General features: G+C 30.8%; 1 protein-coding gene and 1 long non-coding RNA gene across 5 annotated transcripts; one reads left to right on the forward strand and one right to left on the reverse strand.

Moving 5' to 3' along the window:
- The first annotated feature begins 9,380 nt into the window (after positions 1-9,380).
- On the forward strand, positions 9,381-12,313 carry LOC104896847 (uncharacterized). Its single transcript, XM_048646896.1, has 8 exons — positions 9,381-9,477; positions 9,600-9,684; positions 9,830-9,924; positions 10,068-10,152; positions 11,012-11,128; positions 11,527-11,647; positions 11,736-11,798; positions 12,167-12,313. Exons 1-8 carry the CDS (start codon positions 9,381-9,383, stop codon positions 12,311-12,313), a joined length of 810 nt encoding a protein of 269 aa, XP_048502853.1.
- Positions 12,314-14,515: 2,202 nt separating this feature from the next.
- LOC104896821 (uncharacterized) lies at positions 14,516-18,180 on the reverse strand. 4 transcript variants are annotated; one of them, XR_008970049.1, is made up of 4 exons: positions 16,868-17,997; positions 16,733-16,781; positions 15,880-16,041; positions 14,516-15,094 (listed from the first exon to the last, which is right to left on the reverse strand). It is a non-coding gene; the product is annotated as an uncharacterized LOC104896821 (long non-coding RNA). The 4 variants fall into 4 exon arrangements; XR_007275755.2 differs by lacking the exon at positions 14,516-15,094 and adding an exon at positions 18,032-18,180 and having other exon boundaries at positions 15,596-16,041; positions 16,868-17,659; XR_002040118.3 differs by lacking the exon at positions 14,516-15,094 and adding an exon at positions 16,227-16,280 and having other exon boundaries at positions 15,596-16,041.
- Between the last annotated feature and the right edge of the window lie 2,260 nt (positions 18,181-20,440).

Raw genomic sequence — 20,440 nt, forward strand, 5'->3', positions numbered from 1 at the left:
TGGTTCGAGAGAGTAAAAGCTATTGGTTTATTCATTTCTTGATAGTCTGAGTTAGACTGGAGAGTGGAGACACCTAAACAAACTCAGATATTTTAACTATTACATACTGCATCTGTCCATGTCAATTCACGGAATGTGGAGTATGTTAGTCAATACTAAAATAAACCGAGACTTTATGTATTAGCAAATAAAAAAGCATATACATATTTTATAAAGTATTTTCAAATGTCTTATTTTAAGACCATGAAGGTTGATAATATTAATGTTATGATAATGATTTTGAAAATTTCCAACTATTGTTGAAGAAAATCAAAGATGGGTTGACCTAGTGGTTCACATTGAGGTGGTGTGAACGATAGGTCACCTGTTTGAATCTCTCTTCTACTTTTTTTGTACTTTGTATTATGTTCATGGCTCATATGGATAAAAAAAAAAACATCACGGTATTTGTGAATATTGTCCTACAAATGATGTTTCCATCTTTTGCTTTTTTGCTACAAGTTTTAGCTCCCAAAGCCTTTTGTTGGTGAATTAACCTGGTTGATTTTCACTAAATTCTTCCTGTCATTTTATTTAATCAATCAATGTGAACTTCGGTCATCTCTTTTATAGTAAGAGCATGTTTGGTTTAGGAATTTTTGGCTCTTGGTAATGGAATGGAAACAACAATTCCATTTCTGTGTGTTTGGCTGACTCCCAATTTTTTTTTTTTTTTTTCATTTCTTGAGGGAATTTGAGTCCTTTAAAATGTTACCCTCCTCCCCTCAACAATAATACAATCTGTTACATGGGGAAATAACACAAGACCACCCACCTCCCATTATCAAAGAAACGGAATCAGATATGCATTGGGGATGAGTTTTGTATTTTGGTGAACCAAACACTTTTTTCAAAGAAATGGAATCAGATAAATAACATGTCATTCCTCCATCTGATCTGATACCTTTCCGTTTCTGTTTGTTAGCATGAACCGAACATGGGCTAAAGGACATGTAATATGAAAGTGAATATATTTACAAGGTGACCATTCCAGTGAATGCCCATATAAGTTTTTGTTAATACCCATTAAGCATATTTTGCGATGGTGGCCTTCTTGATTGTTGTTTTAGGTCTCTTAATTAACCTCTAAGGTGCATTGCTAAAACTTTAAGAGAATATTGCTCCATTTGATAGCCAATAGTAAATGGCTGGGGTAATGACAATGAATTGAGATGTAATATACATCTATCGATTTATATATTTTTAAAAAATCCTTCAGGCCACGTGTTGTTCAGTTTGAGCTTTCCTGCCCATGTGGCATGCTTCATTGTTGAGAATCATTCGAAACTCAATTAGATGGTCCACGTGGCAATGAAATCAAAGAATAATCCCTTCCTTTATATAATTGATTTGAGATGAACTAAATTAGGAAATCAGTAAGATTCAGAATCAAATTGAATGCCAATTAGTAGTATACATTGACGCCAATCACGGGTTGTAATTGATACGTAATAGATATAATTAAGGAAATAATTATTTAGGTTCCCAAATTGCATGTTTAATTAAATACGTAATCACGTAAAATCAAATTGCACGTTAAATAGATAAAAATACTGCCAATTAGTAATATACATGGACGTCAATCACGGGTTGTAATTGATACATAATCGAAATAATTAAGGAAACAATTATTTAGGTTACCAAATAAACCAGCCACGCTAATATTAATGAAACAATTTTTCCTTATTGTGAGTAAATTACATAAATAAATAAAGACCTTCATTATACATGGCCATACTTAGTATAAATACGATTGGTAATTTGGCCTTTGTCACACCATGGCACACTATAAAACAACGTATTGAGAGTGAAAAAATTTAGAAGAGAGTAAAAATGACGTCTTTAGGATGGGCATGTCACACCATAAAACAGTTTTTTTGTATCTTATTCATGCATATTTACGAAATTAGCTTCAAAAAAAGAAAAAAAAATAACACAAATCTAACAACTATATATGTGATACGTCCATAATTGAAGATTTATGTCATCAAGTCCCCTGTGAAGCACAATCCGCCTCAATTGAAGATTCAGCTCTTAAATTAGAAGCAAAAATGTGTGAAGAAGGGTGGCACCTTGTTCCGTTTTAACCCTGTTCCGTTTGGTCGTCTCTCATGTTATAAAGTGTCAACTGAATTCACGCAAGATATATGTTTGGATTCGCCTATATGGGATACTATTGAAGACGTTTGTTCATCAAAAGTTGGGTTTAGGACCTACTTGGATTGTGATAATATGATGTTTTACTACCTACACACTTTACCTCCAAGGCTTCATAAAGTGTGCCATGAGTGTTTCAATGAATTGAATTTGGTCGACGAAAATCTTCTTCGTTTTAGAAATAAAATTTTGTTGTGTTATGTTGCAAATAATGATTAGGAAATTTGTGCTAGGTTGTCGTTCAAGTTGTCTACAAGCACTTTTATATTAATGCACTATTGTATTTTTCTTATTTGCAATACAAAATAAATGCAATGACAATTACAATATTTAATTGCCAAACTTAATATAACAAAAATGCAAATGTACAACACTCACGGTTGAAGAAAGTCAATGTTATATCTATTTATTGGTATTCAATTTTTACTCCTCTGATTTGACCAAACCTATATCATTAAATATGAACTACCAACTAATGCATGAAAGACATTAAATTATGTTTTTATGCCTATAAAATGCATTCCTTGCAATCCGGTTTTTTGCACTACCAAACCAAAAAAAAAAAAAACATTCACAAAATTGCAAGCTCAAATTTTTAAAGTCAAGTAAACCTCTATTTTCTGAAAAACCGAAATACTCCACTCGATGGATCCTAAAATTGCTAAACATGTCTACGATGTTAATGAGGCGATGATGGAATTATTTGAAGCATAGTTTGCCATTGATGAGCAGATTGCAAATTCTCTACAAGCACTAGAGAAATTAGAAGAGGAAGATAAGGAAACCATGGGTTATGTTGATATAATCATCTCCTTTCGTAATAAGATTGAACTTGCTACAACAGAAGCTAAGGGAACAGTTGAGTATTTGGATTCTCTAATAAATCAGTAATATAATTAGAGGTGTTGGTTTCAATGACAATCCAAAAATGAGATGATGTAATGAAGAATGAATTACTTTCTTTTTCTCATGTATTGTCTTTAATTTTCATATTAAATATGTATCATCTATCTCTCTTTAATTTTTCATGGTCATGAAATTAGTTTAATAAAGCAAAAGTAATATATAATATAGTTTAGTTTAGTTTTCTTATTTCGAATCTTTAAAAAAAAACGTGACTAATTTTTTAATTTACCAAGGCCTATTTTCTTATTTCGGATCTATCAAACAAAACGTGACTAATTTGAGAATCAACGCGTTTGATACTCTTATGTGTGTTAAAGATTTTGATTTCATTTAACTTATTACACATTGATTCATTACCAAACACATACATTAACACACAAATCTAAAATGTAAAATAAATAGTGATTTACAAACAAAATATTCCAGTGAATTTTAATTGATTGACTACGAAATAAATGATTTCAGCAGAATCATACTTTTATTTGTGTTATTCTTTGTCTTATATATATTGAACATGGAATTGGTTCCTATTGTGATAGTTTTTTTTTGTCTCAAGTTGTCACAAATTTTTGTGAAATGCATCCTCATACCAATAGGGTGCGAAAAGAGGAATACACATTGCTAAATTCTTTGTGGGGCAAGTTGATGTTGACAATAAGGAGAAAGATATATGTATAATATTTCCCTCTTAAATAAATGTAAAATCTTACATTTTTTTCATTTGTTGCAATAATATTTTTATCATTTTCCACGTTTTTCAGTATAAATTTAACTATTATAAAACATATGAAATAGACACATGTTTGACTGTGGAATTCTTAAATGTCTACATGTTAGCTGTTGTTGGAGTACTCATCTATATGGGACGTGTTCAAGCAAAAATAGATCGACAATGCAACAAACAATATATCATACTAATTAACAAGAGGTAGTTCTATATTGTTGCGATTTATATTGTATATGTAATCGTAGTTGTTTTTTTTTTGCCGTAAACAACATATTGATTTGTTAATTCTACGGATATCAGTTACACTGCTATGAAACTATGCGTAGTCAACAATTGTTTTGACCATGTAGAACAATTTAGTTGTGATATTATACAAGAACCGATGGTTGTTTTAGCAAGAGGAGTGGTTTTGAAAAATGACGATGGTAAGCATATAAATTCTATGATTTAGGTAACATAGGTTTACAATTTGTTTCTTTAATAATTATAGATACTGTTTGTTTTTTTACTATATTTCATAGACATTTATTTGCAAGCCCTTGAAAGCACACAAATCATGATCAATCCTAGGACAAAGCTTGCAAGCAAGCTAAAGCAATGGTAAGCTATTATGTATACTTATGCGTTTTGGGGTTTTTTCAATCATGTGCAAAATTATAACTTCAATTAAATACATGTTTTATTTGTATAAATTAGGTTTCGTACTGATCAATTTGTTCGACAAAAAACGATATGGATAAATAGGACTCCTCTTCCACTCAATTACTATGCATCTTAAATTCAATGCATTTGTCGATTTCTGATTTTCACAACTACAACGAAGTATGGTGGATCTCATATTTACTTTACAATTATTTGTATTTTTACGTTTTGATTTATATAAATATAATAAAATGATATTCACTATTTCATAGTAGGAATGCAAGTGTAGGGTTGTTGGGAGAATAGAAAAGATTTATGTAAATACTTCGGATTGCCTATTAATACATATCAAAATTAAGGATATAAGTGGGTCAGTATGTGTTGGACTATCTTGCAAGCAAATTTGTTTTATATTACAAATGTCCACTCTTATCTACCAAAAAAACATAAAGAGGTATGTATGTAAAAGCATAAACTTCTACACTACAACCAATTTGTAATCTAAGTTTCGCATTATAATTTAACGGTTTTTTTAGGTTAATTTCACGGACAACGTATGGAACAAACTTATCGCCCATATTGAAGATGCATATGTGTTCGTAGTTGAAGCAACATTGCTAGGTTTGAAATCAAAAATTGCTAGGTTTGAAATCAAAAATTCATGAAGTTGTAGATGTTACACACGTTTACTGGGCCGAAGAGTGTGCCTATCAATTCACTTGCAAGTTTCCTACGTATGACAAATGAATGGATCACAAAACATAATTATTATGCATTTAAAGTTTTTGGCTTTTTTCTTTCTTATTTACAAACTGTTTCAATTAAATCGTAAGTTTACTACTTTTTGTAATGCATTGTAAATTATACAATTCCACCACTTCATTGTTTCATAAATCTTAATATAATGAAAATTAAATAGTCTAATTTATATAATATACTAACGTGTATATATAAAAATAGGTAAATAGTAGAATTACTTTATTGTTTTCTTATTTCGGATCTATCAAAAAATACATGACTAATATTTTATTGTTCTCTTTGGTACATTATTCTGATTCATATATGATAATCTTTGCGTTTGATACTCTTATGTGTGTTAAAGATTTTGATTTCATTAACCTTATGAGACATTGATTCATTACCAAACACTTACATTAATACACAAATCTATTGTGTAAATAAATAGTGATTTGCAAATAAAATATTCCAATCATTAGTCATGTTTTTTTCAAAAAACTATTAAGTGGCATCTGTAGTATAATGAATTTAGTAAAAATTACTATAATAATAAATGTATTAATTGGGATATATATGTTAAATTGACAGTTACAAAATTTTATAAGATATGCCATTAAATCGTTACTTTTCATTTTTATAAATTTTCTTGCCAAAAGGCGCATCCTTTCATTTTTCCCAATCATGCGGCCTTTTTCATACATATTATATATAGCCTACATATACATGTATATATTTTACAATTTACTCAATCCCTTTCTTATAATTACGCCACATAGTTATAATTCACATACTCTCAAGCATGACATTCCCAAACGCAAAAAAGTCTAACATTGTTCACGCCCTTCCTACTGAGATAATTATTGAAATTCTTTCACGCGTTGGTACTGCAAATGCACCTGATTTATTTGCATGCAAATTGACGTAAGTTTTATAATTCTTACTTATATAAGTGTTTCATACATTATGTATCATTTCGACGCATGTATAAATTTTGTTGTCATCTTATGAATTTTTTTTTTCAGTTGCAAGGCTATTAATAATATGTCATATGATGAGAAGATTTATGATAAAGTGTCTTTTGAACAATTGTACATGCGTTCTTGGCGAATTGATGAAAATAAAACAATTTTTTTTTGATTTGTGCTTTCAATACAAGAACCCCGGAGCACTTTTGCGCTATGGCATGGTAAAGTTGGTAAATTTTTATTTAATGAAATGTTATGCCATGTATATTTATTTATTTACATTATCAACATAATTAACTAATTTTTCATAGGTACAATATTTTACCTATGTGCTGTTAGATGAAAGGATGAAAAACATCGAATTGGCACATTCTAAGGGCAATGTCTTGGCCACTTATTTATTGGGACTTCTGCTTATATGCAATGTGAATGAAGATCGTAAAAAGAAAGGTGTAACCTTATTACTAAGTGTTTTTCACCATCATGCAATAGATGAAATGGTTGAATTAAGACAAACTGTACGAGATATGATGGTTTCCCTTTGGTTAAATAATAAAATTCTTACTGAATTAGATGAAATGGTAAAGTGTGATAAAGGACACCTTCATGCGTATGACAACATTGTCGACAAATGGGATTACTTCGCATCGGGTGCCAATGATCTCAATAGTTTATGTGATGCATACCTATGTAATCGCGAAGCAACATTTTTTCTATCATTGCTCAACTAGATTTTTTTAGATATGAAATAGTTATGTTAGTTTTTGCTTTATTTAAGTATTTTAGTTTTATTTCAGTTGTATTAAGGTTGTTTTTATAATAAGACTTTTATTTTCAATAAGATATGTTATTATTATTATATATCTTCCATACTAAATGACGCATATTTAGTGTTGTGAAACTTATGTTCACTTTGACCACATATCAAAGTATACCACTTAGATTTAATTAAACACTTATAATATATACTTTGCCGCAAATTATGTTTATTAAGAATTTAACATTTTAACTGTGACACTGTTTTACTAAATGCAATTATGATGTATGTATCTTTAAGATTTCCATCTTGAACACGTGAGATTATATTATTTATAGGCATAATCTTTATGTTATTCTTAATTAAGAATCAAAATATCTTTCTCGCTATACATGGTGAGTGATAGTATTAAAACATTTGTAAAAGCCTTTTGCTGTTGAGAGAAATTGTGTCATTTTAATAAATTATATATAGGTTATATGGTTGATCTTTATTATTTTTGTTGATTATAAATGACTAATTTCTAGAGATCATTTCATTAAATGGTGGATTTAAATTTACTATGGTGCAAATAGTACCCATAATGATTACACGAACAACATATAGTAACGTATGTAAATGGTGGATTTAAATATAAGTTTTTGTAGTTACTTGAGTCAAAGTTATTATTTACAAGCCTAAATCACATTAATTTATATAGTTATCCTTTAACTTCCCATCTGTAAGACATGAGATTACATTACAAACAGGTGTACTCTTTATAGTTAGCTTACTTAAGATTCAAAATACATACTTACATATACATGGTAATCTATTAGTATATTGAGTATTCAAAATATATTTCTCAGTGCTAAATTAGTAGTAGATTTGGAGTGAATATGTAATTATTGTAAGTAAGGTAATCAAATAATATAATCACGCCAATTTAGGTAAGATACATTGTGCATTATAATATATTTTTTTATATCTATAAAAAATATGACGATTTTGGGGCTATGAAATTATATGGGATATATTTATATCACTAAGGAAATATATTCAACTAGCTTATTATACATGAGAATGTATTATGGCTAACTTAAGGCGTATAATATTTAACATATGAAAATATATTAATTCTCAGCATTCATAGAGAAGGAATCATAATACCATTTTTCGTAATAATTATATTTCAGGAATATAGAGGTTATTCGAAGTTAAAATAGGCTAGATATATTATTCATTGCTATAGTTTTTGATCTTATTTTGAGTGATTTAAGGATTTAAATTAGGAAAAATTGACATTAGAGGTCTGAACTTTGGGTGATAATTTTTAAAAGGTCTGAACTTTTGATTAACCTGTGTAGGTCCCAACTTTAGGGGGTCTTAACTTTTAGCGGGCCTCGACGACTTAAAATTGAAGATTTTTTTTAAAATTTCACCTAGTTTCTAGATCCCTCCCTCAATTAACCCTTCTGATGTGACGCAAGTTTTACAAGTGATGGCCTATTAAACCAGCCTTAAGTCAATAAGGCCCGCTAAAAGTTAAGACCCCCTAAAGTTGGGACTTACATAGGTTAATCAATAGTTGAGACCTTTTAAAAATTATCACCCAAAGTTCAGACCTCTATTGTCAGTTTTTCCTTTAAATTAAGGTAACAAACTATTGTCAGCAATCTTATATCCGGTGATATATTATATTAAGATTGTCATTGAATATGAAATATTCAGATTTTAGGTAAGTAATTCCTACAATCACGGTATGGATTGGGACGTAATTTCGACCAAATCATTTCCTTAAACAGCGGCATCTTAAAAGATAGTTCTAATCTTAATTCGTCTTTTACTTCACTTTATATAGATACACACTCAGCTCATAGCCTTGATCTTAATTCATCTTTTACTTCACTTTATTCCATCTTTCAATATAATATATTGGCTCTACAAATGGCATTCCGAAATGATGCACCTGTTAAAAAATATTTAATGTTTATGATTTGGTTAAGGGAACAAAGTATATCACTATTAAAGTCCGGATAATTTGGGTTTATGAAAAGCCAAACTTTATGAACAATCTCGAAGCTGATAGCATTGAAATGATTTTGATGGATGTACATGTATGTGATGTGTAATTATATATATATATATATATATATATATATATATATATATATATATATATATATATATATATATATATATATATATATATATATATATATATATATATATATATATATGTATTCCTTTATTATACTAATAGTTAATTATATTATATACATATTCATTTATAATACTAATTGTTAATTATATTATATAGGGTACAAAAATACATGCCAGCATTCAAAGGAACCTAATTGTTGCTTTTTGGCCAAATATTGAGGAAAAAGGATTTAGACAAATTTCAAACTTTTTGCTACGTGATAATGGTGGATACGAGCTAACTATGAAACATAAGTTCACCATATCAATGAATTATGGATCGTCTATAGTGGATTGCAATCCTTCGGATATCCCACTATATGATTTTGAATTTGTTCCATTTGATGATATTTTGGCCAAAAAAGGTTCTGATGTTTATCTCGTAGTTATGTTTAATTTGTTCTATTACCATTTTCTTTATTTCTATTACTTTTAGTTCATTTTGAAATGTACACCTTAAGTTGTAACTTTTTTAATCTACATATAGATATAATTGGCCAATTGACTACATATGGTGAAGTAACCAAGACCGCTAAATCGAAATGCATGACTATTGAACTGGTGGATACAAAGTATGTATATATATATGTTTAGTTTGGGATATAAATTTTTTTACCATATTTTATATTTTATTGTAGCTTTAATATAACAAATAAGCTGTTTTGTATTCTTATTTTGAAATAGGAACGACAACTTAACATGTGTTTTATGGGGCAGATATGCTGATGAGATGATAAATTATATAAATGCTGAGGGAGCTAATGGTGCAATTATAGTCATTATACAGTTTGCAAAACGAATCATGTATAAAGGTAATTCGTACTAAAACTTAATCCACACTTATCTTGCACATAATGCAATTGTATATTTTATAATTTTTTTAGAGTAGATTACAAAAAAACTATTTATCATTACGTTATTAATATATATTTGTCTATTTGTTATTTTATAATAGGTGGTGTTCTTGTTCAAAATTCTCGCTATGCTTCAAGATTGTTCATTATCAGAGAATTACCTGAAATTACTGCTTTTAAAGATAGGTAAGTTATATTATTTTAAAATATATAGATGATGTATCAGATATATTATATCATAAAGTTTAACCATGATATGTTTTTCTAAATCAATTGCCCTAATTAACACTCATACATACGACAAAATAAACTTTATATACAACAATCAATGAACTTATCATGCAACTATTTAATAGAATATCATGTAATTATAAGTTATCTACCCCAGTAACATAATTTGACATTCTATAACTACATATAAATTTTGTATAAAATAACATATTGATTAACACGTCAATAGAATGATACTTAACCATGTAAGTGAGCTATGACTATGAATTTATTATATTCCACTAATCGTATCAAATACAAATAAATAATTACTATATTTAAAAGTAACAACAACAAATTACATCTCTTTAAAATATTAATTACATTTAGCACTAAAGTATAATAGGCGGAATAAAATAGTTACACATAGTCATAGTAACCAACATGCGACGTGGTGTTATTTTATTTTGTAAATCAATTAAATATACGTTATTGATCATATATTATTTGGCATGTATTGATACCATTAATTTAAATGTAATTTATTTAAACGTTATATAGTTAAAGAAATCATACCTGCATTTTATTATCTCTCCCCAAATATAATACTTTCGGACTCAATGTCATTGCATTATATCCTACACATATATATACATTATAATATTAGTGATTAACTGTTTTCAAGTAAGAACATATAAAAGATATGTACAGTAGTGTATAAATAGAAAAAGGGTATCTTACTCATGCATTACTTATGTACAACACTCATACAAATAGTATGAACATACAAACATAACATCATTTGTTTAACACTATGCTACATGATTATCAACAGCATGTGTTGCAAAACTGAACAAATATCTGGCCAACTAACTCAACTGACGAATGAGAGTGCTGACTTTTTGAAAGAAGAATATGTAAAAGATATTTTTGACAGTGTGGAGATGAAAAGGTGAGAACATTATCATTTCACCTTATCATTTCATGCAACAATAAATGAGTTTCACAAGACGCTTTCTAATTATCCTTAGTACACTATTTCATTTCTCAGGCTTGTGTATGCGTATGCCTAGCCACAATAGAGGACATAGATGTTGGATATAGTGGTATTATGACAGATGCAACAGGTGTATGAGTGGAGTGGTTACGGAAGAGGATGTCATCCGATGTAGAAAGGAAAATATTGTCTTACTTAGTACAACACCAAGGTAGTTATATTTTGTGTATTTGGTTCTTTTAGTTACCTAATCTACCATTACAAAAGAAAAAGATACACTAATATCTAATGTTAAATGTCAATAAATGAAACATTTTAATAGTATAATAGCTAATTGTCAAAAATTAACATAGGTTCAAGATAAAATTGATTGTTGCTGATAAATCTGGAGATGCTTCTTTTATGATATTTGATAAAGAAGTGTCAAAATTGGTTGGTACAACAGCAAAAGAAATGGTTGCCTCTCAAAATCAGGTTCGTTATCAAACACTATTTAATTATGTATCGTAATATGCTTTATATAGATGTGCACCTATAAATACTAACATCAAAGTACATGTAGATAGAAAACAATGAGTTTCCTGAAGAATTCAAAGGTCTATTGGGGAAAAGATTTTTGTTTCAGGTGAGTGTGCCATATATTAATGGCATTGATTAACATTATTCATACATTGTGAATTCTACATCCGATGAACCTGAATTTATTAACAAGTGGATCGAACTATACGTGAAGTTGGAGGTATTTCAATTGATCATACGATTTTATAGTTTCTTTCAGTATCTACCATTATGTGCACATTTGGTAATTACTTATTTAGACTTATGTTAAACAGAATTCTATTGTTGTGGAAAAGGAGAGTGAGGCAGAAAGTGTGTAAGATTGTGAAGGGGACAGGGTAATAATTGTGTTTAAAAACTAATGTCGTCTACCCATATATATATATATATATTTTGTATTTCTAACAACCATTATTTTTTCAACAAATTCAATAGGATGTCTTTCATTCTGAGGCAAACTCTTCTCTCTCCCATGTCACACCGCAAAAGAGAGCAGCATTACTTGATGAACATTCACCCTTTGGGATGCAGCTTTCAACCAACAAGAAACTCAAGTTTGTTGTGACTGAAGAAGAAGAATGACACAGATGGAGTCCGGATATATTTTCGTACAATTAGGATCTATAAATAACGTCTATCTGTAGACTATTAGATGAACTTCTTATTTAAGTGTATTTTAAACTTCTAAACAAGTTCCATGACTTTATTAAGGATTTCGTTCTTCTCCTATCCACTCATTTCAAAACTTTTGTGGTCAACACATGATTGTTTAAGCAAATTTTAATATATCATTGATTGCCATATGGGTTAACCTCACTGTATAATGTTTAAGCAAATTTTAAACATTACATATCATTTGTTAACCTCACTGTTATAAATTATAAATCACCAATATATATATATATATATATATATATATATATATAATATATATATATATATATATATATATAGTACTTATGCTTCACGCCATTTAGTACTACATGTTATGCATGTTATGTATATTATTATAAGTCCAATTTAAATAAAACAATTTATTGGAAAAAAAAATAGTCGCCACAACTATTTATAAATCATTTATATGTTATAAAAAATCTTTAATAGTTATGGTGATATAAATTATATGTGACAAAATAAATTAATTTTAATGTTTTCTATTTTAAACAACTTATTACACATTTTCAACAATGAACATTTAGTTAAGTTAATATTAGAAAATATATTTGAAAAAACGAAAACAGTGAATAGTAGAAAACGACTTCTATATAGACGTTATTATTCCTAAATAGATTACTATACACGTTTAGGAAATTTGTCCAATGCACATCAAATTTAAGAAAAAGCCGTAACTATAGTAATAGTGTGATACATAAGATACGATATCTCTAGGAGTTATTACTATATGATCATTACTATTTCTTTTTCCAAATTTGAGAGATATTGACAAGTATAATACTAGGAAATTATTCTTTGGTTTATTCGGAAATAAGTTGAAACATTCCTATTATATGATATTTGTAATTATCTTGCTCACTTGATATTTTACAGTAATTTAGATCACATGTCGTTAGAATATGGTATCTATATATATGATAAGATATAAAACTACTAAGGAAACTTTAGCCTATTACACTCTATATAATATCTCCACTCTACACGTCTATAACAATTTATATGTTCTTCACACCTTCAGACAAATTAATCCTACACTATTCTTACCCTTCAAATCAAATCATATTTTATGTGTTAATATATTATAATTGTAGAAATGAGTTCCTCTAATAATAAAAGTGTGAAGAAACTTTCAGATTATGGAAAAGAAAACGATATTGGTGGCAATACTTCAGTTTTTTGTAACAATTCAAAATCAGCTTCATGATGCAAAAGTTGCTATGCAAAAGAGGAAGTCAATTTTGAATGATAAGCAAACTAAAAGCCAAAGATTGAATCTTTCAACTGAAAGAACTCCTTTACTTGACATTTCTAATGGTAAGTTGATTTAGAAACTCAATTATTTTTTTCAATATTTTGTTACTTACTTTAGTCATATTTGATAATTACCATTAATAAAGTCATATTATAGTAAACATATTAATTCCAGGTAACATTAGAGATAATGATGGACATACCAAGACAAAGTCCAATACAAATGGTGAGGACAAAGTCAGTAGGGGAAGGAAGAAGGGAAGCTTGAAAGAAAATAAAAGGAAAACCCAACACTTGAGTGTACCCACTCAATTATCTCCTTAAAGTGATATTTCTAATGGTATGTATAATTGGTTAGTATATTTGTATAGTTGTCATTTTAGGATTACATTGTATTGCTTACATATGTTAGCATATATTTTGCGAATACATTGTATTAAAACTATTTATACTTATTATTATGTATGCAACAAAGTATTCAGTTTGCATGTTTCATATGTTGTTTGCTAGTATGTTATATATTTGTAATGTATTTTTTTCCGAATTTTAAATTGCTTAGGCATGATAGTAATATACTGCATTAGGTATTTAAAATAATGCAAACATAAATTATTCAATCATATTACTATTTCCCATATATATATATATATATATATATATATAATATTATATATATATATATATATATATATATATATATATATATATAATAACATTTTCTATTCCACTTAACAATAGATAAAAACAATGATGGAAGAATATATACAAGGTTATTCAATACGATTTAGTAGGCAATCAGTGATTTAACTATTGAAATAACTTGATCAATAATTAGGCACATGTTTTACCCTCAATAATTCAGGATTACGACAAACCATAATATAAGCTACTTATTTCATTTTGAGTATTCATAATTCTGGAACTTTTATAGAATAATATAATGATGCTCCGAATGATAGTTTGGGATGTGTGTTACAACAGAATGGGAAGGTAATTGCTTATGCGTCGCGTCAGTTAAAACTTTATGAGGCTAATTACCTTACCCATGATCTAGAGTTAGTTGCCATTGTGTTTGCATTGAAAATTTGGAGACATTACCTCTATGGGACAACTTGTAAGATATTCACCGAAGAGCTTGAAGTACATTTTCACCCAAAAAAGACCTGAAATATGAGGCAGAGGAGATGGTTGGAGTTGATTAAGGATTATGACCTAGACATCCAGTATCATGAGGGGAAACAAAATGTAGTTGTTGATGCCTTGAGTAGAAAGTCGAGTCATAGCATGAGTGCCTTGATAGTCCCTGAGGAGTTGTGTCGAGATATGCTGAGCCTAGAAATTTTAAATCCTGGGGAAAGTTAGGCAAGACTGAGCACTTTATCTTTCGGGTTATCAGTTTTCGACGAGATCAAAGAGAGTCGAGCTGAGGATGAGCACCTAGATAAGATTAAGAAGAAAATGAAGCAAGGTAAGGAAGCCGACTTTAAGATCCGTGATGATGGAAGTTTAAGGTTTAAGGGAAGGTGGTGTGTACCACAAACATGTAATGACCTTAAGCGACGTCTTATGGATGAAGGGCATAAAACTCCACATTCCGTGCATCGTGGGGGTGACAAATTGTAAAAAGACCTTAAGGGTATCTATTGGTGGCCAAATATGAAGCGTCACTAGTGGAAAAACATCAAGTGCTCCGGTTAAACACCGTACAAGTGCTCCGTATTTGACGCGTAGCAGACGCCATACAAGCACTTGAGCATTTATCAAGTGCTCTGGTTGAAAATCGGAGCACTTATATTCACAAGTGTTCCAGTTGTATTAAAAACCAGAGCACTTGTGAATATTATATGCTCAAAAATAATTTAAGTGCTCCTGTTGATAAGGAAAAACTGGAGCACTTGTGAATCAAGTGCTCCGATTTTTTCTTATCAACCGGAGCACTTGGCTAATTTTTTAGTGCCAGCATGCAAGCTAGCAGCAGCCAGTAGCTGAATATAGTAATAAAATTCACTAACTACTAGGCAAGTATAAAGGGTGAGTTAATTACAATTCCTCATTGCCCAAGGTCGTCATTACATAGAAGGTCTCTAATCAACAAGTCCTGCACTACACGAAATTATTGGGGCTTTGACACTTTAATTCAACTGTCACTAACAGAAGGAACATAATATCTCGTGGCAAGCATGCCAAATCAGAGTGGAGAAAGACAAGAAAGAGATTCATACTAGTTGAAAAGTTTTATAAACACATCATCGCCCACTGCATAACATATATTCACTTCGCTTGCCACGGTTATACAGTGAGGTTTTGGGAGAAATCACCAATGTCACAAGATCAATATGGTAATCACGAAAAGCACCATGGGAACCAGTTGGAACTCTGAACGCCTGATTAGAAGAAAGACAGTAGAAAGAAATAGTAAGTAGCAAGACTAGTGAAAAACAAAATATAAAAGACAAATTAACAAAACTAAAAAACATAGGTAAACACGCAAACATATGCATATCTAGAAACACAATTCAACAGGAGGGGGAGAAGCAAAATGAAGATAATGTAGTGGAAAAGGAGTCACCTGAGAATACAATAAACTTGCAAGGGTAGCATTGCCTTCAACATAATATAGCCACTAGCAAGATTTACAGATGCATCATTGATGAAACAAGCAGATACCAGCGGTTATGGCAAAAAAAAAAAAAAAAAAACATTGCACAAGTATACACAATATCATTCCAGATGTACACATTAAACATTTAACTGCTTGTAGCACAATAAAAGGTAAATGATGGTTTCTTATGGACATCTACTTACTACCTAAAAGTCTCGTATTTTCCTCGAGCTCCATAGGTCAGGATTTAGTCCCTATTCCAATTGTGAATTCCAAGTATTAATGCGGATAGCAATTTAAGATGCTTCAAGCACACAATGACTCTTTAAGATTGTCAAAGGCCTCCGGTTCAAGTCTTTCCATCAAATTTAAAGTAGAACAATAATCCTATAGAACAATCATAAACCAAGAATTTGACTGATACATGAAATTATACAATTTATATAAGACATGGACAAGGAGAAGAATAATACTTTGTAGCAGATTGAAGGGCCTCAAAGATGGATATACGTCACAAATTAGCTGCAAGGAAGAACTCATAATTAGATGCTAGTAATACCAATCAATAACAAACAATACCATTAAAAAAGATAGCTAGCCAACTTTACCATAAGAAAAAAGGAACTCAAGATAGACCACTGCTCTGGATAAAATTACATTATGTACTACCAACCCTGGCAAATAGGTATGTCAAGTGAATTGTGTCAGGGAAACAAGACAATAAACAACGAGATGAAAATCTGTAGATATCCTTGGACCTGCTTTTTTCTTAACTCGGTTGAGCCATTGATGTAATCACAAAACCTTCCACTGGTGAATTTAGTCTTGACAATCATTGTGATTATTCGAAAATTGGTTTACAATTGCACAATCACTTGACTTAAGAATAACATTTGGACGGAAAAAGAGAAGTGAATTCTTTTACTGACCTCTCACTTAACCATAATGATGTAACTATAATTAGCTTTCACCCATCTTCGCATCACTTTTACAATCAAGTGACAAAAACTTTGAAATTCGACAAGAAAGAATCATAAAGTGACTTACTGATAAAATCTTTTAATCATAGTAAAATTGACAGAAGTTTCCAAAATCATTTGCAATAAACCTTCTCGTAAGGTATTATTTTCTGCAGTAGAACAAACTTGACCTCATAGCAAACAGTAAAATGAGAATTCAACTTCAAAATGTAAGCAAGGTACGGACAGAGAGCAAAAACTCCAACCCCGTAAATGTGAGAGTTCACATCAAAATCTTGGAAACATTTTAAAGATTCTAATATGATCAACTGGTGTTCATCATGAAGACAATGCCTTCTGCAGTGCTTCACTGACTTCCTTTGGTGGCTTCTCAGCATGGACGTTCGTCACAACACTTTTACTGGCATAATAATTGATAACCTGTAATGAAGCGCCATCAAATTCAGTCAGGCAAAAACCATAGCCTTTGAAACAGGTAACCAAATTGTGGCTCCGTTTTCTTTCGTTGTTTATATTTGGAATCTCTTTGTGAGAAGAAATAAGTCAAAGTAAGAACTTTCAGAAAAGGAGGGAATACTACACAAGGAAAAGTATTAAAAACAAAAAATCATAGTTCAGCATAAGCTAAATCTGTCTGAAATGGTGAAAATGATAAGAAACAAGATACATAACTTGTTTATACAACAGATTGATTTTGACCCAAAAATATTATCACTTCACTCTGTTACTATGATACGCTATCTTGAAAGAATTTCACATTCCTTTAGTAGAATTTACAATATAAATAGTGACCTTAGTCGGAAATATGGAACAGAAAAGAGAACCACAGATGCAGCATCACGATTCTCACCAATCAGGACATGCTAGATTACATACACAACAATATGAGCTAGAGTGAGGTGAGGATATTGACATCCCACTAACAACTCCCAAGGCATCCTATTAAACATGGAACCAGGCCTAGGTGATAATAAGGTCAACATACCCTTATGGATCACAAACTAACCAAATAAACGATTCCCTTCTGTTCCGGTATGGGACAAGTTTTTAGGGTGCGAACCGGGATGCTTTTAGTCAATCAAGCCGGTTCCAGTTCCTGCAAGAAAGAACACGTAAACTAGCCTTGGGGGTTGATCCGAGGAACGCCCCTCTGTTATTTCACTATTTTGATAATGACATATAATTAATGTTTACATTTTATTAGTTTAATTCGGTTTTTAGGTTCCTTGTTAGAAGTAACTTGTTTTTGTCTTAGTTCTAGTTCTCTAGTTTGTTTTTGTGTTATTTATTTTATTTGTCTAGTTTTAATACGGATAAATGTTCTTAAGGTTCACAAATAAAATGGTAAATATTTTATGAAGGTTTGATTAAGAATTTAATCAAGTTTAAAATTATTTATTATTTACTTGTGTTATCCGATTTTTATTATGGTGATAACTAATGAAATATATGAAGATTCCATAATATCTTGTTTAGTGAAATGTATGCGCAGCATTGATGTTTTCCTAGAAATATGGAGCCGCCAAACATTAACCTAAGCAGCAGCGCCAACAAAGTGAACGTTGAGGTAGTTCCTAGAATTTAGGAACCACAACAACCTAACTATATGTAAGGCGTGTGATAAGGAGAAGTGGCTGAGATCATGGAGAAGATCGTGGAAGCCCAACAAACTCAACTGCCAACGGATAGATTACAACGGACAAAATGGAGAAGTGGCTAAGAGGACGTGTGTTCATGGAGAAGAACATGGAGAAGTTCGTGGAGAAGAAATCAAGTAAATAGGTCTCTACAAATAGATGTTTGTAATGATCTTTTAGAATAACTTTCAGAATTTTTATGTAATATTCTTAGTGAAAGTTTGCTCGGTTTTTCTTCTTCTTAGACATTGATGTATTATAGATTGGGTTGAGAGAATCAAAATCTGTAATCATTCTTGAGAGAAAGAGAGAAAGAGAAAGAGAAGGAGAAAGAGAAAAGACTTCGAGTGAAGTCAAGGGAGAAGTCAACTGTTCAGGGGGAACAAGCTGACTGGGAACAAGTTCCTAGAGGAACAGAGTTGGTCCAATAGGTTGTATAAAAGAGAGTCTTTTGGCCTAAAAGTGATTAAAGAGAATTGAGTCAAAATCCCTAGTGGTCAAGGTTTTTTTCTTCCTATTGGGCCTAAGAAGTTTTCCTTGTAAAAATCTTGTGTTCCTAGTTCTTTCTTTATTCGTGCAATTAGTTCCTTCTTACTTATTCATTCTTTTATTTCTGCAAAAAGTTTGAAAATCTCTCCAACTATAATTCACCCCCCTCTTGTAGTTGCTTAAGTGTTAGTCCAAAACTAACAATTGGTATTAGAGCCTAGTTCCTCCAAAATCAGTTAACAAAGAGGAGCTAGTTCCTGGAAACGATGAACACATCAGGAGAAAGATTGGAAGAAGGTTACTCAACTCAGCGTCCACCCATGTTTAATGGCAAGTATTACCCATACTGGAACAACCGTATGAAAATCTTCATCAAGGCCGAAAACTATCAAGTTTGGAGAGTAATAGAGATTGGTGACTTGAAGTCACAGAGAAAAATGAAAAAGGTGAAGACGTCCATAAACCTCTCTTCAAATTTGATAAAGACGACTTCGACAAAATGGAGATGAACAACTTGGCGAAGAAAATTCTTCACTGTGGTCTTGGTCCCCATGAACACAATCGAATCATGGGATGCAAGTCAGCCAAGCAAATGTGGGAACTTCTTCAAGTTACTCATGAAGGAACAAGCGAAGTCAAGCGATCATCATGGAGAAGTGGCTGACATCATGGAGAAGATCGTGGAAGCCCAACAAACTCAACTGCCAACGGATAGATTACAACGGACAAAATGGAGAAGTGGCTAAGAGGACGTGTGTTCATGGAGAAGAACATGGAGAAGTTCGTGGAGAAGAAATCAAGTAAATAGGTCTCTACAAATAGATGTTTGTAATGATCTTTTAGAATAACTTTAAGAATTTTTATGTAATATTCTTAGTGAAAGTTTGCTCGGTTTTTCTTCTTCTTAGACATTGATGTATTATGGATTGGGTTGAGAGAATCAAAATCTGTAATCATTCTTGAGAGAAAGAGAGAAAGAGAAAGAGAAGAGAGAAAGAGAAAAGACTTCGAGTGAAGTCAAGGGAGAAGTCAACTGTTCAGGGGGAACAAGCTGACTGGGAACAAGTTCCTAGAG

Source organism: Beta vulgaris, chromosome 6 (genome assembly GCF_026745355.1).
Source record: "Beta vulgaris subsp. vulgaris cultivar EL10 chromosome 6, EL10.2, whole genome shotgun sequence".
Taxonomy (NCBI): Eukaryota; Viridiplantae; Streptophyta; class Magnoliopsida; order Caryophyllales; family Amaranthaceae; genus Beta; species Beta vulgaris.